The sequence below is a fragment of the Salvia splendens genome, chromosome 4 (assembly GCF_004379255.2).
Source record: "Salvia splendens isolate huo1 chromosome 4, SspV2, whole genome shotgun sequence".
NCBI classification, from domain to species: Eukaryota; Viridiplantae; Streptophyta; class Magnoliopsida; order Lamiales; family Lamiaceae; genus Salvia; species Salvia splendens.
Window position 1 is genome coordinate 10,820,130 of NC_056035.1, and position 20,411 is coordinate 10,840,540.

Here is a 20,411-nt window from a genome sequence, read left to right on the forward strand (position 1 = left end):
ACGGTAGCTTTATCAGTACTAAAGCTGAATTTTGAAGAATCAAAAGTAGTCTAACTGAGATATTGTGATTGAAAATATTTATTGGTTAGAATCACCAAGTGAGAAGAGTTAACTATTCTATGATAAGGAGGCGGCCAATCAATATCTCGAGAAATTAATAGAACTAAACATGTGAATAATTATTAACATATTGATTAATATGTGACTGGTACACAAAAGCATCTATCTGAACCTTGATTATCTTTTTTAATGAAGTAAAAAAAAAACACCCTGAGAAGAAACCCCCACTATTCGTCTTATTGTAGAGAGGAAATCACAAGAAGAAAGCCACGCCTTGGACATCAGAAAAGGATGAACTTAGCTTGTTGTGCAAACACTAGACTAGACTATTATTCGATATTAACATGGAAAACATCATTCCTGTGGTCCTCCTTGATCCTAGGCACGAACACCTTGAGCACACCGTTCTTCATCTCCGCCTTGATCTCATCCGTCTTGTACAGCTTCTCCGGCAGATCGATCCTGCTTGTATACCTCCTCCCACTCTCATCCTCCTCGCTCTCTTGCTTCCCCTCGCCTCTAATTATCAGCCTGTTCTGCTCCACCGACACCTTCACGTCCTCCTTCCCTAATCCTGGCATGTCCACACGCAGCTGCAGTCCCTCCTCCGTCTCCCTCGCGTCCCAGCTCCTCCTACCGCCTCCACTCACCGGCGACTCCATCATCTGGTCCATCACGTTCAGAATCTGGCTCAGACTGCTCCTCCTTGGGAACGGACTCAGCACATCTGCCAAGCCGAAGGGGGAGAAGACGCGGCGGTTGATATCGGCGTCGTGGTCGTACTCGCGTACGGCGTTGGTGTTGAAGAAGCGGCGAGAGGATGCGGCGGGGCGGAGCGACCTGGAAGAAGAGAGGAGCCTTTTCAGAGCCAAAGAGGAAGCCATTGTTTCAGAAGGCTAAAGATGACTGAGATTGCTTGGGAATTGTTTTCAAGTCGTGTGGTGCAGTGAATCTCAGCCTTTATAGTGAGGAGGAAGATGCATTGGTGGCATCTGGAAGCTTGTAGAATTTGCTCTTGAAGCTTCCAGAATCCGGACATGATAGCAGCATCATATTGGGCCGCCGGTAAATTCGGCCTACTAATTTAGTCAATTAAAAAAAAAAGAGATTAATATCAACCAACACTATTTAAAAAGTGTCACGTAGAATGAGATGTTTCATTTCGTGAATATCTCCTTGAAAATAAATAGCTACTTGTATGTCCATTATTTTCCAGACAATATTGTTTTTTATTGTTATTTCAATACTTGGATCTTTATTTTGTTAGGACATTTATACTGTTGAAGTAAGATTGTGTATCGAATTGAATCCAGCCAGCATCGTTCCCTAAATTTATTGAAAGAATTTTTTTTTATCAGACGCTTACAATGATGAGTAAACTAGAGGCGTGAGAACAACCTTCTACTTCATGCGAATATATGTTTTGGTTGCATTTTTAGCCCAGACATGCTGAAAAGGTCTTCCAGAAGCTTTGTAAACGTGAAAGAATATTTTACAGAAAATAACGTTGAAGTTACTAGTACAATATGTCAGTGTTCATACATTAATACCTCCGATTTTATAACATTGACATTGTTCGCGTTTGATTACTGGTAGTACCTATTTACACAATCATATTGCATACAAATAATTTACACGTAATTGCTTTCAAATAAAATGAGATAATAAAAAGTAGCACTACATAGCAAAGTATCCCAGAAGGACAGCAAAAATATAGATAGAATACTATTAATAGTTTAAGAAAAACTTCTTAATTTTTGGATATGACTATTTTTTATGAACTTCATACTCCGTATAAGATTATTTTTTATTGACGAAAATACTAATAAAACAAAATCAGCTTTACATCGACTTCCTGTTCTTCTCTCTCCTATCAAATTCCCCAATAAATGGCATCAACATTTAATTTTGAGAACATTATGTCTGAGAATGAGGGTCTTAATAATTTAAGAGAAATTTTCTAATTTTTGGATATATAACTATTTTTTATGAATTCCATAAAAGATTATTATAAAAGCAAATTCAGCTTTACATCGACTTCTTAAATGGCATCACCATCTAATTTTGAGATCATTATGTCTGAGAATGAGGGAAGATGAATAGAGAAAGAGATACATACTTATTTTTCTCTCCAAAGCAAACATTTTGATTAAAAAAAATAATCTTACCTGCAAGCTAACCACTTATAACCTCGTAAAGTACAAGATAAAAAAAAATAGAGGGAACATCATTTTAGGTCTACGAACTTTGACAAAGTATCATTTTAGGTCCGTAAACTTTGAAAATCTTATTTTAGGTCCGTGAACTTTGAGTTAGTATCATTTTAGGTCCTTTTTACTATTTCCAAGTTTTTTTGGACGAAAATAACCTCAATACATTAAATGTATATATTTTTAATAAATTTATCATATACTCATATTTTTTTTATAAATATCTTTACAATATATTTTTGACAAATTTTCTAAATATAATTTGACCTTAAATATTATCACTTAATTTTGTGACATGCAAGTAAAATTGCTTCTTCAATTTTTTATCTTATTTTTTTTAATGTTGAATAAATAACTTTTCTCTAATAAAAAAAAATTGAATAAAGATCTTTTCTTGCATGTCACAAAATTAAATTATAATATTGAAGGTCAAATTATATTTAGAAAATTTGTCAAAAATATATTGTAAAGATATTTATAAAAAGATCTTTATTCAATTTTTTTATTATTAAAGAAAAGTTCTTTATTCAATTTTAAAAAAAATTAATATAAAAAATTGAAGAAGCAATTTTACTTGCATGTCACAAAATTAAGTGATAATATTTAAGGTCAAATTATATTTAGAAAATTTGTCAAAAATATATTGTAAAGATATTTATAAAAAATATGAGTATATGATAAATTTATTAAAAATATATATATTTTAAGGTATCGAGGGTATTTTCGTCCCAAAAAACTTGGAAATAGTAAAAAGGACCTAAAATGATACTAACTCAAAGTTCACGGACCTAAAATAAGATTTTCAAAGTTCACGGACCTAAAATGATACTTTGGCAAAGTTCGTTGACCTAAAATGATGTTCCCTCAAAAAATAATACTCCGTACTAACTGATTAAATTGTTTTATCACAAAAATAAGGATTTATGCATTTTATCCCAGTAAATTGGTAATGGAAATTCCAGCTGGAGGGCATTTTTAAAATTGGCCATGAAATGAAATCTGTATTATAAAATTTTATTAAGATAAAATTACTGTTTGGTCCTTATTATTGTATTAAAACAGTTTATGGAGTATACGGTAAATATAACGAGGCGAGAATAGTCTCTTCCTCTAAACTGAATATAGCAGCCCAATTGAAAATACAGGTATAAGTGTATAACCAATTCAGACAGCAATGCCGATAAAATTGTCATAAAATCAAAGGAAATTCTAAATATTTAAACCCATTTTCATTGTAAAGTCAAATTGTTATTAACTAATAATTTGGCTTTACCCATCACTTACTCCTCCATATTTGTTGACTAATACTGTCAAACCGACTGTGTAGTGTGTGTTTGTGCGTGCGGATCCGTTTTCTGTTATTCCTTATTCGTGCTTAAATCGATTGAGCTGAGCCTGCTCTGAATTTTTGTGAAGAAATGGCGGAGGATCACCCCTCTAGGTATGTCAAATTAACCAAGGATCAAGCGCCGATGGAGGACATTAAACCCGGCGAGCTCAATCAGCCGATTGATGTGCCTCAGGTACAATTTGTGTCACTTAATTATGTTCTCTATGGCTATATCTCTTTCATTTTGTTTGTAAACATGATATGTTCTGTATAATTGTCGACCGATCCATCTTCGATGCACTTACCTATGTTTGAAAAGTGGGTGAATTTCCGGTGATTTGGTTGCGATCTTCTCTTGTCTGTGTCCTAAAGTTCGTGTAGGGATTTTTGCTGTTGATTTGGGTGTATGCACAGAAATCTTGGGGTTAATCTTGCACATTTGAACTCTTGTATGTTCTCACTTGTGTCATGGTAGTTTGGATTTAGTGATTGGATCCTGCTTGTTTCGTCTACTTTTGTAATGTACAGGAAACACTTAACCCAGTGGTGCTTTTGCACGAATGTTGTTCTTTAGGTGACATTGTTTCATTGTCTTTAATCTGTTCAATTCCAAGAGTGAAAACAACATATGGGGATGTTCTTTTAGTTTATTCCTTTTCTTGTCGAGTAATTTTTTCTTCAATTCTTACTTATTCGATGCCAATATCTGGAAGAATTTCCTTTAATGATTTCCCTAGAACAGAGAAGTTAAAGAGGAAGTCTTGTTTCTTCAGAGTAATTGGATTGGTACTGGTCTCTAGAGCTATTATCTTAGTAAACCACAGAAACAATGGTTCACTTTTAATTTGAATTCTTGTTCGGTCCTCGAGTTATTTTTCCCAATGGAAAATGGATGGCCTATTTTAGGATATTATCTGTGGTTCTTAGAAGATTGAATTTGATCACTTGGGACCTTTCCAACATTATGTGTGAAGCTGGCTGGTAATGTGTAACTTGGTGGTGGTTGAGGTTGATGCTTTAAATATCAGTTAGTATGGAGGATAATTTTGAACATTGGTGAACCACTGGAAAAGAGAAGTTTGGTGGTTGAGTTTGGTGCTTATATGGATACATCCTTACATTTCCATTTTCTGAACCATGTTTGTGAAAACAGTCCAACTGGTTAGATAAATTATCTGGTCATTTATCCAAACCAACATTTGGTCTTAGCATAATATAAGCAGTTTGCCAAAACTTTTCCTATTACTACTTAATTTTGATGGTCTATACAAAATTAAGCTTCGTTTTTTCAGATACGCATATTTTTTCTCGGTTGCCCCTTTATTTACATGTTTATAGTTAAGAAGCTATCTTTTTGGTTCATTTTGCAGTTGCATGTTCAAAAGTGTAATGAATGTGGGCAGCCTCTACCTGAAAGCTACCAAGCTCCTGCTAATGAACCCTGGACAACTGGGATATTTGGTTGTGCAGAAGATGTGGAAAGTTGTAAGTTATCATGCATTCAGTGAAAGAGAAGTTCAATTTCTAAAGCTTAATAACACCTGTAGACAGTTGACAATTGCTTTGTCATCTAACTATCTGTCGTCATGGAGTTTAAATCTCTACCATACAATCGTAACAATATCAGTCGAATGTTTACACTAAAATATAGTAAGTATAACATATTTTGAGTTGATTAAATACATACTATAATAAACTTCAATGCATTTATCATTGAAAAATTTATACTAGTATATTGATCAATTAACCTCTCTTAATTAATTAATAGGCTCTATGTGTAAGTCCAAGGGTATGTATGAGATTTTACTTTATATTGAAGTCCTTCACTAAACGAAATTAAGATTCATGTTCATATTTAGGTCCCAATTTTGCTTTTGTTTGGTTAATGATTCTAAAATTTTATGCTTTGATCTGCACTAGTTAGGACAGGACTATTTTGCCCATGTGTTCTGTTTGGCCGCAACGTTGAGCAACTGAGAGAAGATACTCCGTGGACTGGCCCTTGCATTTGTCATGCTATCTTTGTAGAGGGTGGCATAGCCTTTGCAGTAGCAACTGCTGCTCTACATGGTTTTATTGACCCAAGGACAACATTTCTCATTGGTGAGGGTTTGTTTTTCAGTTGGTGGATGTGTGGGATTTACACTGGCCTAGTTAGGCAATCTCTGCAGAAGAAATATCATCTCGAGGTGATAAGTTTATTTTTATGAACCTGCCTTTATAATGAAATGGTTCTTATACCTATTTTTACTACCTTCGAATGTGCATTTTCAGATAACTTTTTCGTTGAGCTGCTATTTCTGGAAAATGTATTAATTTTGTCGTCACAACTCTCAGATACTAACTTGTTTCTGTTGTCGGAGAATCGTCAAGCATTTTCTTTGAAATTCATCTGAAAGTTGTCATAAGGAAAAAAAATGTATCACTACACGTATCAAATTTTGCACTTAAAAGACTTAGTGGATGATGGACAAATAATAGAAAAGAGTTTAGTCTCGATGTTGGTTGGATGACTGTCTTTAGGGAAACTTGTGACTGCAGGACCAGCATTTAGTTAGATGGTAGTCCAGTTTTATGTTAGTTCCTTAAGGGAGATAATATTTTAATATGCTTCCACATACCCCTGATGCTGTAAACTTTCTGGAAGATAAAAAACCTTGAACTTGCATAAGATACCGACCCATGTTGTTTCCTACTAATATGATGTGTAAAATGTAGTAAAATGGAATGGCACTAGTGTCATTATTCCTGCGATTTGGGAGACGTAATCACTATATTGTTTTTGGAAAATACCAATTCAGTTTTTCCTTGAAAAGGGACTAAAATTGTGCACTTTTAAACCTTTTGGACTGTCTTTGGCAACTTCTAACTGTAGGATTGACTATGCTGTTCCCCCTATTATAGGACTAAAATTGATTTGTACCTGCACACAGTTATGTTAAATGTTTTCTTGCTTAGACTATTTAGTCTCTTGTTTCATCATCATGAAAAAGCTATATTTCTGGGTACATTTGTCTTTATGGATGAGATGTTGAAATGTGGTTGCACAAACTTTATTTTACTTGTTCCTAGGAATTTGCAGTCCAATCAGCCTCATTCTTACTTGCATTTGCTCTCAAATTCAGCTCTTGCCAATTACTAACAAATGGCAGAGACATATAATATGAGTTTGGGACTTAGTATTAAAAACATCTGCACTGTGCTAATTTGCAACACACTTGGTACATTAAACTCTCAGTCTGCGCTTTTTGGCACTAAAACTTTCATCAGTTGTACTAGTATCCAACTCCACTTGGGGTTTCAGTTCACTGCTATGCAGTGACACTGGGAACAAGGTAGCATCTCTCTTTAAATAGAATTTTAATTAAAATGTGAAACTATTTACTGGGAAGTAGCATTAATTAATTGACAGATAGATGTATATTAAACTAATCGAGAGAAAAATTAGTCTTGGAAGAAAGGAGCTCCCTGGGGGAGAAGGGAAAGAAGTTATTCTTGTTTGTACTTAAACTATTGTACTAACCAATGAGCTTTCTCTGAGCTGGTTTGATATTCTTGTCATATTGTTCTTTTTTTTGGGGCAGAAAGCTATGATTATTTTAGCCACAATAATTAGTTTAGTCATGCTTTCGAGGATCAGTTTTGTTTTCCTGTTGTTAGGAAGCTTGCTGCTTTGTTTCTAACTTTTAAGTTATTTTAATTTTCATACAGAATTCGCCATGCGACCCTTGCTTGGTGCACTGCTGCATGCATTGGTGTGCCTTGTGCCAGGAGCACCGGGAGATGAGGTCACGCCTATCAGAGGTCTCTGTCGAACCAATGACCATAGTCAATCCACCTCCAGTACAGGAGATGAGTGCCGCTGACAATGGTCGGGATCCAGCATCAACCTCAGCAAATAGAACCGATCAAGTTAAAATTGAGATGCAGGCTCTATAGGACTTGACGATAGAGGATGAAACAACGACAAATATATATCAGTATCAATGCCTGTTAGAGTTGAATTTCCTTTGGACAGGACATTGTACATATTCAATGTCTGCATTTGTGTCTAGCTGGGGTAGTTTGAGCTCTATAACAAGTTTCGACTTGCATAAAGATTTAATATATTTACCCATTTAAGACAATTTTGAGCAGGAGATTCGTATGGAAAGGGCATCCATGCATTGCATTAGAACGAAGGAGCATCAGCCTTTTCTGATGCTATGGATTTTCCTAAATACTACTACTACATGTTTTCATCTTTGGGTATAAAAATGTGGAACCGACGAGCTTGTGATTTTACACATATATATTTTTGAACTCCACTGATACCTCATAATCAGCAAGGCAAAATGTAAAAGAGAGATTTATTGCTTCCCAATTTCATCCAAGCTGGGAGGTTTTAATTTGGATGATATATGCTCTTGTGCTACCTGTAGGCTTTTGCATTTCACATGAAAGTTTGATACGTATGAGTATGACCATCCTTAAATCAAATTGATGTCCTTCCTACTTGTGCTTTCTCATCAAATACTAATCCATCTTTTCCTCTAACCAACGCCTATCATCATAAATTTGTCATTTTTCTGCCATTCCCTAGCTTCGAAACATCTGGTATCAGAGTCGAAACTTCCCAAGGAACCCAACTGTACTGTACACAGCAGATAAATTTGCATTACAAGCAACAGATTCATGCACTAACTTGAACTTGAGAAGTAATAATATGTCGAGGGAATGGAGTTGATAATTCTTGGAATTTCTTGTTGAAGCAAAATTTGTCAATATGATACATAACAACAAAGAGTACTACTCGAGTCATAACTATTACTCCTACTATAATATAGTACAAATAAGGAATAGAAATCATGGGCAAGCAAAGATTACCTACGCCTCTAAGAACAACCAAAGCACCTCCTTATGGAGAAGATATTTGATGGTGTAGGCTCAGGGTTGGGGTCAAGTTTTTTACGTGGAAGGTGTTTGAAGAATGCCTTCACAGCTCCTGTAACACCATCTTCATTTTCCATGGCTTTTGCAAGTTCAACTGCACGCTCCTTTACCTGCAAAAAAGATCCATATCCATGACATTCAAATCAAATAATGATATATTTGATAAATCGAATAAGAAATTCCTCCCTTTATGCGTGGCTAAAAGTTACAAGAGATTGATCACATGATCTCCAAATCAATCCAACACTTACAAATAAATTTTGCACACCCTTCAACAAGAAACCATGTTAGTATCTAAGGTGTGGTACCTGGGGGTCTAGCATAAAATTAATTGCATAAACCAACTTTTCGAGTGAAAACTCATCCACGGGAATTGGTGGAGGGCCTACGCCTCTGGCATGGACTCTTTCTCCCCAAAATGGTTGGTCACCAAAGAATGGAATAATGGTTGCTGGGCACTGCATTACCAACAAATATTATACATTAAAGAGTCAACATAAAATGTCGAACCAACAAAAACTTCAAGCCAAGCCACTACCGCCGCTTTAAGACCAGCAGCTGTTGTTCCAGCACCTCCATGGTGCACCTGCAAACAAATAGGCACACAAAAAGATTGCCTTATTGCTCAAAAAACCTAAGCAAAATTAGATGATCTGGTTGTACTATATTTAAATGGAAACATCACTACCACAACCACATTTATCACCCCCATAACACAAAGATATAAAACCAACATGTTGCTTTCGTACAAATACCAGTAAATAGGATGGCACACTTAGTAAGATAAAGGACCACTGTGCAAAAACTTACCACAGCAGCACACTGCAAGAACAGCCAGTCATGAGGACAATTGTCCAGAAGATATGCAAAGTCTTTTTCTTCAGCCACTGAAGCAAGAAGCATTAGTCAAATGAGCCAATTTTCAGGATATATATATATATATACAACTGGAAAATCATTGATAGGAAAAGTCAGGAAAAATGGAACTTACAGTTACCAAGGCCACCCCATCCTTTGTTGATGATTCCCCTTTGTTTAGTTATTTCTAAAGCCTCGATGATTATCTTTGTCATTTTCTCCGGCTCTACAACAGGCTGAGACAGAAGGAAAAGAAAATCAGTAAATAGAATGTTATGAAAAAAGGATCAAGTCAAACAAGCTGAAATAATAAAAAAAAAATGTCCTCATTGTGTGCAGCATATTTTGTTGCAGGAAGGGGGCGTGGGTTATTTTGCAACTGCGAACAGTTATGGCAAACAGTTTTGCCAATTAATTACTCGGTGCCAACCATTGCCTATTAGAATGTTTAAACTATTTAAACAAAATGAACTGGTTTCTCATTGAATCACAAAACTTAGTAAAGTTCCACAGTGAAAGTTAAAACTCCAATATTAGAGAAAAAAACTTCGAGAAATATGTTAACAAATCTCAGGCACAAGATACCTCCAACCCCAAAGAAAAAAAACAATAATCACATTTCCTCATGTTTCTTCTTTATCTGGGGTCTACTTTTGGGATGTAAAGGAACTTGGGGTACTAACCAAACTGCCAAACCCAATATAGATAGGCTTTGACGCTTTGTGCCAGCTTTGAGCCAGTTTACAAGTGACTCAGGTGGTTCATAATTTTTCGCAAGATCAAGGAAGCAAAATCCAACGACATCAACCTTGGGTCCCCAATCTGCAAGACAACATGGCTACAATACTTAGGTAGCACTATCTAAATTTACATGGAACTAAATAGTAGTACCAAGAATGGATGAAATGAAACAGATCTCAAAATTTAAGATAAGAAAGAGAACTGATTGGTATCATGTTCAGATGATAAAGGTTGATCCATTGGCACAAACTACTTTCTTAAAACAAAACGGCAGTAAGAAAGTGAAAACCTTTTGGTTTAGGAACAAGATGAGGGCTCCAGATATATCCATGTGGAATATTTGACTCAGGCCCTTGTGAACCACTCAAATATGTGACTGGCCGAAGCTTCAATTTTTTTTTCCTAAGATCATTTATCATGTCTCGAATTCCTAGCCAAATCAAGGAGTCTACAATCTGATACGATAACTGTAAAGCAATTCAAACAAAGGATATCAGAGAGGCAGAAATAGAACGATCTTAACTTTTGTAGAAAATCACAAACCGCAAGATATACAAGTTAAACAAACTATTAAAACACACTCTGTATCCAGCTGATTGCTTAACACGAGACAAAGGATGGGAGAATTCACTTGTGGGCCTGCAAAATACCATTGTTTAGTACGTGAACATGATAGCATGAGGGACAAACTTGTTAAGAGATCCACTATATCTTATTTTTTTGCTAAACTAGAATGATACTTAATAATTTTCTCCATGACTCAAAACGATATAGACAATACTTACGTCCAAGGCATTGTGAAAAATATATGAATTGGTACTTTCAATGCTTCAGCAACATGGGTATGACCTGCAATAAATTGATATAAATCTAGATGGTCATTTCATCAGCAATATCAGTGTATCCATGCACTAATAGAACACAACAAACAGGTGGAGATACACTCATGAACATGGAAACCAACTCAACTCTCAAAATGGGGATACTTAATTCATGATATATCTAGTGCATATTAATATACATTCAGAAAGGAGAAATAAAATTTCCATTAACTAAATGAAGGCAGAACCCCCTGAGCCACAACTTTGAGATAAAACATTATCTGTGAACCAAACAAACAATTGCAAAAACATGAAAAATTGCAAGGAAGATTATGCAAATATGCAACCATGTAATGAAAACTTGAAAAACCAGTTTTCAGAGAGTCAACACATGCTAAGTTGCATTATCTAACCGTATGCAGGAGGATTGGCAATAATTGCATCGGCTTTGAATGGAATCCCAGTGTCCTTATCAGGATCTTTGCATGCTGGAAGCAGTGAATATATTATCTCTTTCATTTGATTTCTTTGAATTGGTATTTCTGAAGGCCCTGAAGGCAAGAACCCTTTGTTTTTTACCATGTCTGTAAAGAAAGAAGTTATATTCGTTATTTATGCATCCCATCAAGAGGATCAAATGTCACTATAACATGGGGAGACCACATATATCAAAATTCACATTGCAAGAAGTACTTAACACAGAAGATTTCTGACATCAACTATTAAATGAAGTAGAAAAATAAATTTATTAGTGGCGATGCTATGTCAAGCCTTGTATTCAGAAAGGTCACTTCACACCTGACCTTAACTCAAAGGGAACCACTTCTATGCTTTTTTAATCTACGAAGACTTGAAGTCAAGAAAAGGTCAAGCATCATATTTTGCAGGGGAGAACTAAGTCTCACTAACATATGATAAACCACACTAACACATGATAAACCACAACCGAGTCCCCAAGTAATAAGAAGACCCGCTTTAAGAATGAAGGTATAGAAACATACATTCAGCAAGAACTTTTGGATCCCCACCAAGAGGATAGAATTCTAATCCGGATGTCAAGACAAACTCTTTGAAATTTGAATGAGTGGCCAATCTCACACGATGGCCATAATCCTGCACTAAGTATCTTCAGTAAGGACTTTATAAGATGGATTTCAAATGTACTAAAGAAAAAATTCCTTGACACATACTACAATCTTTCACCTGGAACACACAACTTCGAACATTTTTATACAGGGTTTTGAAGGGCTACTAACATATACACATTTTTCCTTGAACAGGTGCTCAGTTCCGTACTGGAATTACATATGTTGAGAGATGATTATAGGGATAAAAAGAGTTTTTTTCGAGAGAGAGAAAATAAAAAATTAAAAAATAAAATAAAATAAGGTAGAAGAATAATAATGAATACAACAACAGGGGATGGAAATCGGTGCATGTACTGAAGGACTCTGACTTTTACCACTCATAGATTTGGGCAAAGTGGAAGCAAAAATATATGTTTACCAAAATGCATTGAAACTTTAAACAACGGACTAAAATAGTTTGAGACGCCCAAATGTCACTTTTTGATTGCTAAATGAGATTCTAATTAATTGATAAGCAAATACTGTAGTGTCCATTGCAATATTGACTCAACCTGGAGTCGCTTTCCAATTGCAACAAATGGCTGCACATCTCCACGAGTTCCAACAATAAGCATTACAATCTGCAATGGTGGAATATACTGAATGTCTGTTGCATCAAGAACCTCCTCATCAGCTTCTGTATATACGCTATTGGAGCCAGCTCCCAGGCTACGATGTTCAACATCAACTGGAGCTTCAAATTCTACGGTTCCATCATCTTTAACTGTAGCAATTCTGTTCAACAATTTGAGCTGCAATGTTTTAAATATTTGACGAAAGAACCCACGTATGTTTACAGTATGATATAATATTTATACCAATCCCATTACTTTAACCATAATTGAATAATCACCCAAAAAGCATTCTGTCATGTTGCCAGTTGCATTCTATAGAAGTGGCATACATTCACCAAACTGTACGACACATCGATGCAATTGGATTGAAGACATATTTATACCCGGATGAGACGAACAGCATAATGTTTTTTTGCACTAATATATCCTTTGTGTCTAGGTTTTAGGGATTTTCCATGTTACTGTCAACTTGTACAAGTACGAGACATGCTCCAGAATAGGAAGAGCAGAATTACAAAACAATCCAAAAGTTGCTTATAAGTCACTCATGCACAGTTGCCAGCTACTACACTTGCAGCAGACAGAGTAGAGTAGCCAATCGGCGGAAGACAACTGGTATCAGAAGGATATACAAATCGCAATTATTGAATAATGAAATTGACTGATCAATCTTCAGCACATGCTGATAAAGAGTCTCATAGCTATAGACAAAATATATAAAGAACCTCATTGCTTCTTCACATTGAAGTAATCTGTCAGATTAACTTGAGCACTTTCATTTGACACTACAAAAATTGTTCAGTATTAAAAATGTTTGCAATGAGACAGCGAAACGTAACCAATCTGTCAGAAGTATATACAAATTGCAATCACTATTAGATAATGAAAGTGATTGATCAATCTTCAGTACATGCTGATAAAGAGTCTCTTAGCTATAGACAAAATTTATAAAGAAAATCATTGCTTCTTCACATTGAAGTAATAAGTCAGGTATTACCTTGAGAACTTTCATTTGACCCTACAAAAATGTGATTGGTTTACTAGTTTTAAAAAGGTTTGCGATGAGAGCGAAACGTAACTAACCAAGACATCTCTCCTCCAACCAATAGGTCAGGATTCAAGTCATAGGGTGAGTATTTGTAAATCCCAAAAAAAGTTCGATATACTTGAAGTATAATTTTAGATACCAAATTTAGAATGAACGAGGATATCACTCTATATTTTGAATAAAAATTTGAATAAGCTATAACGGATCTAGAAATGATATTAATAATCGAAAAGGATGCATAACATCAACTAAAACCATGAATCTAGTAACTACCTTCTCCTGCACAGGAATTCTTTCATCAAAAATCTGAGCAGCCTCTTCAGCACGAACATTAGTATATCTCTCCCTCTCTGTCTTCGATCTTTCTAACCCCTGCGGCACTTCTATTTTCTCGGATTTCAAGATTTCAGGCGGCATAGTATTCCCCCTAGGAAAATTAGCTCTCGCATTCCCTTCCACCATCAATCACGATAAACCACAAATCAACAAACTCATATAATCCAACCGAACTAATAAAAACTGGAACCCAACGATAATTCAAACCATCGATTGCAATATGAAACCTCCACAAGTTCACCATTAACTCCTGCTTCGAACTACAACTCACAAATCCTGTATTCATCAACTCAATTCAAAAATAAAATACAGCGACTCACCAGAAGAACCGCTGCCGACTCCATTGGAGACGGAAGCATCGGCGCTTCTATCAAATGCGGCACTAGAAACCTCCGGAGTATCTTCTTCAAACTTGACGGAAACTTCTCCGGAGCTCGTTGAAGAACTTGCCTCATCCGGCTTCGGCATCGTCGGCGCAACCATATCCGAGTCTGATCCAGATCCAGGAAGCAATCCGGCGGGTATCGGTGCGCGAATGCGGAGAATAACAGAGTGAGTGGGATGCGTGTTGAGCTAGGGGCACAGCCACGTTCAAAAGAGAGGGAACAAAATTAAAACAAAAAGAAGTCTGCATAAAAAATTCTAACAATCTTCAACGCGCCGGTTAGCGCGTGGGCGAAATTAACGCAGAACATGTTCTAATTTTGTGTGTCCACAACCAGTTTTGGTTGAGCTAGGAGGACTCACCATGCGAAGAATCTGTTTGTATTTCAGCTTTAAAGAAATCAAAGGATGCAGATGGTGGGGTGTGAATTTTCTTTTCTCTTGTATCCAAAAAAAAGTGACCGTGGAGTCCATCACTCGTTGCAACAAGATCTGTCCCTCAGTTGCCAACTGCGTTACGCCCCTGCGGGCTAGAGTCCATCACTCATATGTATGTATATAGTAGGAGATATTGTAGCAAATGTTATAAGTGATCGTTGATGTAATTCTTTAGTTGAGGTTCCAAGTCATTTTAATGGCTTAGAAAACGGGGATTATATGACTTCAAAGTTCAAATCATTTACTAAATCTCTTTCTTGTGTAGATTTTTTTAATTATACTGTAAATTCAAATTTATTTCTATATTTTTCTATTGAACGATATCAAATATGAGTATATATGTTAGCTATTGCAAAAAAAAATTATGAGATAATCAATCCATTATTTTTTTAATTAATGTGAATAATACATGTATGAAAATTTTAATTAATATGAATGATGTATGCATATAATATGTAAAAAAAATAAAAATACTGAAATAATAGTTCAAATCATACTTCAAGCAACAACATGTCTTTGAAGATAAGCCATAAAGAGTGATATTAGATCTCCAATTGAAGTTTGATAAATATTGAGTTGATTATCATGAATTAACGGCATATTTACTTTAGAATCTAATATGGACCTATTTGTAAAATTTTTAATTCTAAAGAAGATAAATGATAGTAGTAGTAGTTTCTCATTTATAAAGTGATAACTTGAATTCATGAGTTGGAGAAAAAACATTTTACTAATTAAATTATGTTTCATTATTAATAAAATATTTCTACAAAGGACATATTGGTAATATTGAAAATCACAAGCTATCAAACATAATATTCTAGATAAAACGTATAAAAATATAAAATAACAGTAGCAATATACTAGTAATATAAGATAAAAAAGGACTTTTATCTCAAATTAAATCGATTTAAAACCAAATTACTAATATTGTGCATTCTCCTAATATATAGAGAATGATTGATGTAAAAGCTACTCCATTTCTTTATCATATATATAAAAGATTGTATAGAACATATAAAACTCTGTAGTAAAATTAATTAAATAAAAATAAAAACAAAAATAAAAATAAAAATTACTACTACTCCTATTTTGCTCACGTAGCAAGAAAAATACATGGCTGCAAATGATTTCAACTATAATAACAAAAAAAATGAAGTTTTGTTAAACAATCTGTATATATGCGTTATCATTTTTTAAAATATAGACAACAATAAAAATATATAAAATGAAAAAAATTGGAGGTCGGCGTCGGTAGTCCATCCACAGTTGGACACCCAAGCAAATGTAGATCCCTCCCAAACCCAAACTGGCGATGGTTATTTTCGTGTCCATATTTTATTCTCTCCCGCTTTTTGTTTACTTTTTCCTACCCATTAAGTAACTGTTATTATTATTACGTACATTATCACATTAACAATAAATTAAATAAGTAATGGAATAGCATTTGCATATGGGACGCAACCTCCCTGTCTTTGGCCATATTCATTCAACCACCGCAATTTTTTTTCCCGGTTTCTTTTAAGCCTATACAATCAATAAATCAATCAAAGGATAATCGCACCTCCATCTCTAATTTCGCCGGCTGTAATTCATCGTTTTATTTTCCCTTCACGTCGACCCTTATTTTCCCTCGTTTAATTTTGCCTTAATTTGATGTTTTCCCGTTCAATTGTTGCGGATCGTTGTAATCCTACTCGCTGACATGTCGTGTGATTTCAATTTTCTAATTATTTATGGGTAATCTGAGGATCTTACTGATGAAACTTTAAAGATTGTTAGCTTTACAGACGTAGGATTGGGAAATCGATTTTCGGTTTTTGAGTTTCTGGAATTTTGTTGGGGATTGGTAATTTTTTTGCGTGAACAACTCGTACGATACTTACTTGAAAGTTTAATTTGAAGCAAGTTAGTAATCTGAAGAGTTTAATCAAAACGCCGAACTGAATTTGGGTCGGTGAAGTTGTAGCTCATGATTTTGAAGACTATATATTGGCTTTCTCTCCCCTGTAAGCATTGAATGAGGACTTGTGTTTGCTTTCTTGTTTGCTACTGAGTTTGTAGATCTGTAGATGAAATGTGACCCTCTTATATCGTGGCAATTTTGCTGAATGATACTAACAGTTGGGTTAGATTTAGGTCAGCAAGCTTTTGTTAGCGTATTTGATGTTGCTGCATTCTGGTTTCAGTGTTTGCATTTCTTTGTTCCTTTTTGTATATAAGTTGTTGAGTGATATTTCCTTGTCATTGTTTTAATTGCAAAGTTGGATCTTATGCAAATGACCTTTTTTGTTCCATAATACAACTGCAGGTTGTGGGACTCACTGGTGATTGGGGATCCACAAATATGCAATAATTCTTAACTTGAAGCCTTATTACTCTTGAGAATTTTAGGGCACTGCTTGTCTGAATAGTTGTTTGAAAAGCTCGTCAAGGCTTGCCGTCAACTAAAGATTGTTTTGTGTCATTTGCTAAATCAGAACGTTATAAGATTCAGACCCTGTGTTTTAAGGTTCTGAAGCTGCCAGTAAAAGAGAAATCTCGGTGCCTTTTAGCGGTGAGTAAACCTAATATGGCCGATATCAATGTGTACAGGAATAGGCTATTACCTTCATAACATTTCAAGTTATGTTACATGATGGGATTACGTGACATTCCGTGTCATATGGATATTTGCAAACTTATGTATCAGCTGAAACTGTGTAGTGGTTTAAAATGAACTCAGTGCTCCTTGGTTTTATCTATGAATGGTCTGGGATTCCGGGGTGGGGTTTGGATAGTGTATGAAGCAGATCCCAGTCCTTCACTGTTTCAGATCAGTAAGGGATGATGAGTCTTAATTATTTTTTGGTAAGTAGTTGCCTCTTTTGGTTTGTTACCCCTATGAGGACTCGTTTAGTGATTTTGGTGCTTGCAATGTAGAGATGCGTTGCTAGTGGCAGATCACTAAGAATCATTCCTTGCAAACTTGTGATATGTTCACATATATCTCACCTGTTGTTAGGGGTCACAGCGAAATGTAAAATTATGATATCTCTTTTAAAGATGGTCTAATTTTACTGCTGGTATGTGTTTTGGATGATGACCAATAATGTTTGAATTTGTAATTTTGTTTAAATCTCAATGTTTCAGCATGGAATAAAACATGTCTAATCAACTTAATAAACTTGTCCTTGTCCTGTTCTTTTTCCTTTATTTTCTGTGTAATTGAGGCACTCTACTAAAATGAAAATTTAAGTTTTTGTATATCTACATACCTCAATTTAAAGAGCTTCCTCTTGGGCTTTCTTTTAGATCTATTGAGGATCTTTATTATTTTTGTGGATTTGGTAATGACATGTAGAATAGATGAATTGTGGTCTTACAGCAATGAAGTTGAATTCTTTGGAGGTTGGGAAAACATTTTGTTTGATGCTCTTATTTGTGTATGACCAGATGAATTGATAATTCGGTAAGAGATATGAAATTAATCGCTATCTAGAATTCAGCTGGATGCCTGCAATAGTTCATTCCTCTCCCTCCTTCAGTGTGTGTGTGTGTGTACGCTCATTTTCACTTCAATTGAAACTCCCATTTGTTTTATGAAATGATAATTATTTGCATCAATGCTCCCACTTCATAATGTTGTCTTCAGAGTGTGTTTTTTGTTGTTGTGCATTAAAATTGTGTGCTAATGCATTCAATATTAGTAATATATCGCAGTGCCCATAAATGGCTAGTAGGAAAAGAAGCATATCACATGATTCAGATGTGTCTCATCTGTACAAGGAATTGGATGAAGCCTTATGTCCCATATGCATGGACCACCCCCACAATGCTGTTCTTCTCATTTGCAGTTCCCATGTTAAGAGCTGCCGCTCGTACATATGTGATACTAGCTATAGGCATTCAAATTGTTTGGATCGTTTTAAAAAACTGAAAGAGGAAAATGTAGACAACTTGTCTGCAACTAGTTTGGCATCTGAAGGTAGTCATGACTCTGTTTTGAGTGGGAATTTGGACCTGACAGTGATGACAGATCATGCAAATCACACACAGACACGAACTAGCATGGTACAGATTGGCATGCCTCAAGGAGATTCGGGTGGGCAGAGCACCCACAATGTTAATCTGAGTTCTGGTGAAGGAGAAGGAAGAGTTTGGGAAAACCTTGATATTGGGGAACCCAACATGGAGAAATCTGAAGAAGTGTCAAAATTGAGATGCCCTCTATGCCGTGGGAAGGTTTTGGGCTGGAAAGTTGTTGAGGAGGCTAGAAAGCACCTGAACCTAAAGACTAGAAGCTGCTCTCATGAATCGTGTCTGTTCTCTGGTAGTTACAGGGAGCTGCGTAGGCATGCAAGAAGGGTTCATCCAACAGTGCGCCCGGCTGATGTCGATCCATCTAGACAGAGAGCCTGGCATCGGCTTGAAGGTCAGCGGGAGTACAATGATATTGTTAGTGCAATTCGTTCAGCCATGCCAGGGGCTGTTGTCTTTGGTGACTATGTGGTGGATGGTGGGGATAGGCTGTCAGGTGAAAGAGATAGAAATGGAGGTGCTGGTGAGGGTAGCCGGTTGTTGAGCACGTTATTCCTGTTTCAGATGTTTGGTTCACTGGAACCTGGCGCTGAACCAAGAGGTGGCCGGTCAAGACAGTTAGCAAGACATCGCCGAGCTGCTGGAACCTCTTCCAGACGTCGCTATCTCTGGGGTGAAAATCTATTGGGCCATCACAATGACGACGATGATGACGATGACCAGGATCATGATACAGACCTTAATATAATGAGTGATCTTGGTGATAATGCTCCTCCAAATCCAAGACGGCGTCGGAGGCTAACACGTGCTGAGTCGGATGAAGGTCTACAATAGGGAAGCATAAATTGCATGTAGCTCGAAGAAGCTCGTGTTGGGTCTTGTCTGACCTGATGAGATGCAGGTGACCTCGTGATGAAGATTCGGCATATATGACCGACACAAGGGTATAATGTACCAGATCTACCCAGAATAGTGAACGTGTCAACGTGCGTTATATTTGGCCTGTTCATATATAAGATGTGCTTTTTCCCCACATGATAGGGAAAGAATAATGAAGAACCTCTTTTATTGTCATTCTTTTCAGCTGCTCAAAATGTGTGACCTTTCTCTGTCCTTTATCTTACACTGGATTGGTATTATAACCTTTCAGCTTCCACTTGTATCATCTAAAATGTCATTTCTCTTTAGGTTATTCATGTTCTATACTTGTCTTTCCTCTCTTATCTTCTCTTGAGCTTGGAAATGTGGAACGTGGGACTATCTTGTATAGTTTAGTAAACTGTCGAAGGTCTTACTTTGGTAATAGTTTTTAGTATCATCGTCTACATGAACTATGTTTGAGATTTAAATCTCGTTGACGTTCAAATCGTTGTATGTTTGGGAATCTTTTTTTAATCGAGGTAGTCTTGTTTATCTCGTGTGCCTTCAATGGGCTTTTTTAGGGAGTGCTTACTTTAGGTGATTGATTATATCAAATACTCGATCCATCAGAAGTAATTTAATGTGATCTCTGAACAGGAATTGTCCCAAA

General features: G+C 35.9%; 3 protein-coding genes and 1 pseudogene across 6 annotated transcripts; 2 read left to right on the forward strand and 2 right to left on the reverse strand.

Annotated features, from left to right (window-relative positions):
* Positions 1 to 154: 154 nt before the first annotated feature.
* LOC121797758 (heat shock 22 kDa protein, mitochondrial-like) lies at positions 155 to 1,080 on the reverse strand. Its single transcript, XM_042196464.1, has one exon. It carries the CDS (start codon positions 942 to 944, stop codon positions 390 to 392), a length of 555 nt encoding a protein of 184 aa, XP_042052398.1. The 5' UTR covers positions 945 to 1,080; the 3' UTR covers positions 155 to 389.
* Positions 1,081 to 3,470: 2,390 nt separating this feature from the next.
* LOC121800301 (cell number regulator 6-like) lies at positions 3,471 to 7,727 on the forward strand. Its single transcript, XM_042199878.1, has 4 exons — positions 3,471 to 3,793; positions 4,971 to 5,085; positions 5,521 to 5,789; positions 7,312 to 7,727. The coding sequence occupies exons 1-4, from the start codon at positions 3,689 to 3,691 to the stop codon at positions 7,537 to 7,539; spliced, it is 717 nt and encodes a 238-aa protein (XP_042055812.1). The 5' UTR covers positions 3,471 to 3,688; the 3' UTR covers positions 7,540 to 7,727.
* A 594-nt stretch (positions 7,728 to 8,321) lies between these two features.
* Positions 8,322 to 14,887, reverse strand: LOC121798531 (annotated as a pseudogene).
* Positions 14,888 to 16,311: 1,424 nt separating this feature from the next.
* Positions 16,312 to 20,074, forward strand: LOC121798532. 4 transcript variants are annotated; one of them, XM_042197590.1, is made up of 2 exons: positions 16,312 to 17,417; positions 18,550 to 20,074. In XM_042197590.1, exon 2 carries the CDS (start codon positions 18,572 to 18,574, stop codon positions 19,712 to 19,714), a length of 1,143 nt encoding a protein of 380 aa, XP_042053524.1. In that variant the 5' UTR covers positions 16,312 to 17,417; positions 18,550 to 18,571; the 3' UTR covers positions 19,715 to 20,074. The 4 variants fall into 4 exon arrangements, with proteins under 4 accessions (XP_042053524.1, XP_042053526.1, XP_042053525.1 ...); XM_042197592.1 differs by having other exon boundaries at positions 18,563 to 20,074; XM_042197591.1 differs by having other exon boundaries at positions 16,312 to 16,600; positions 17,172 to 20,074.
* Positions 20,075 to 20,411: the final 337 nt, after the last annotated feature.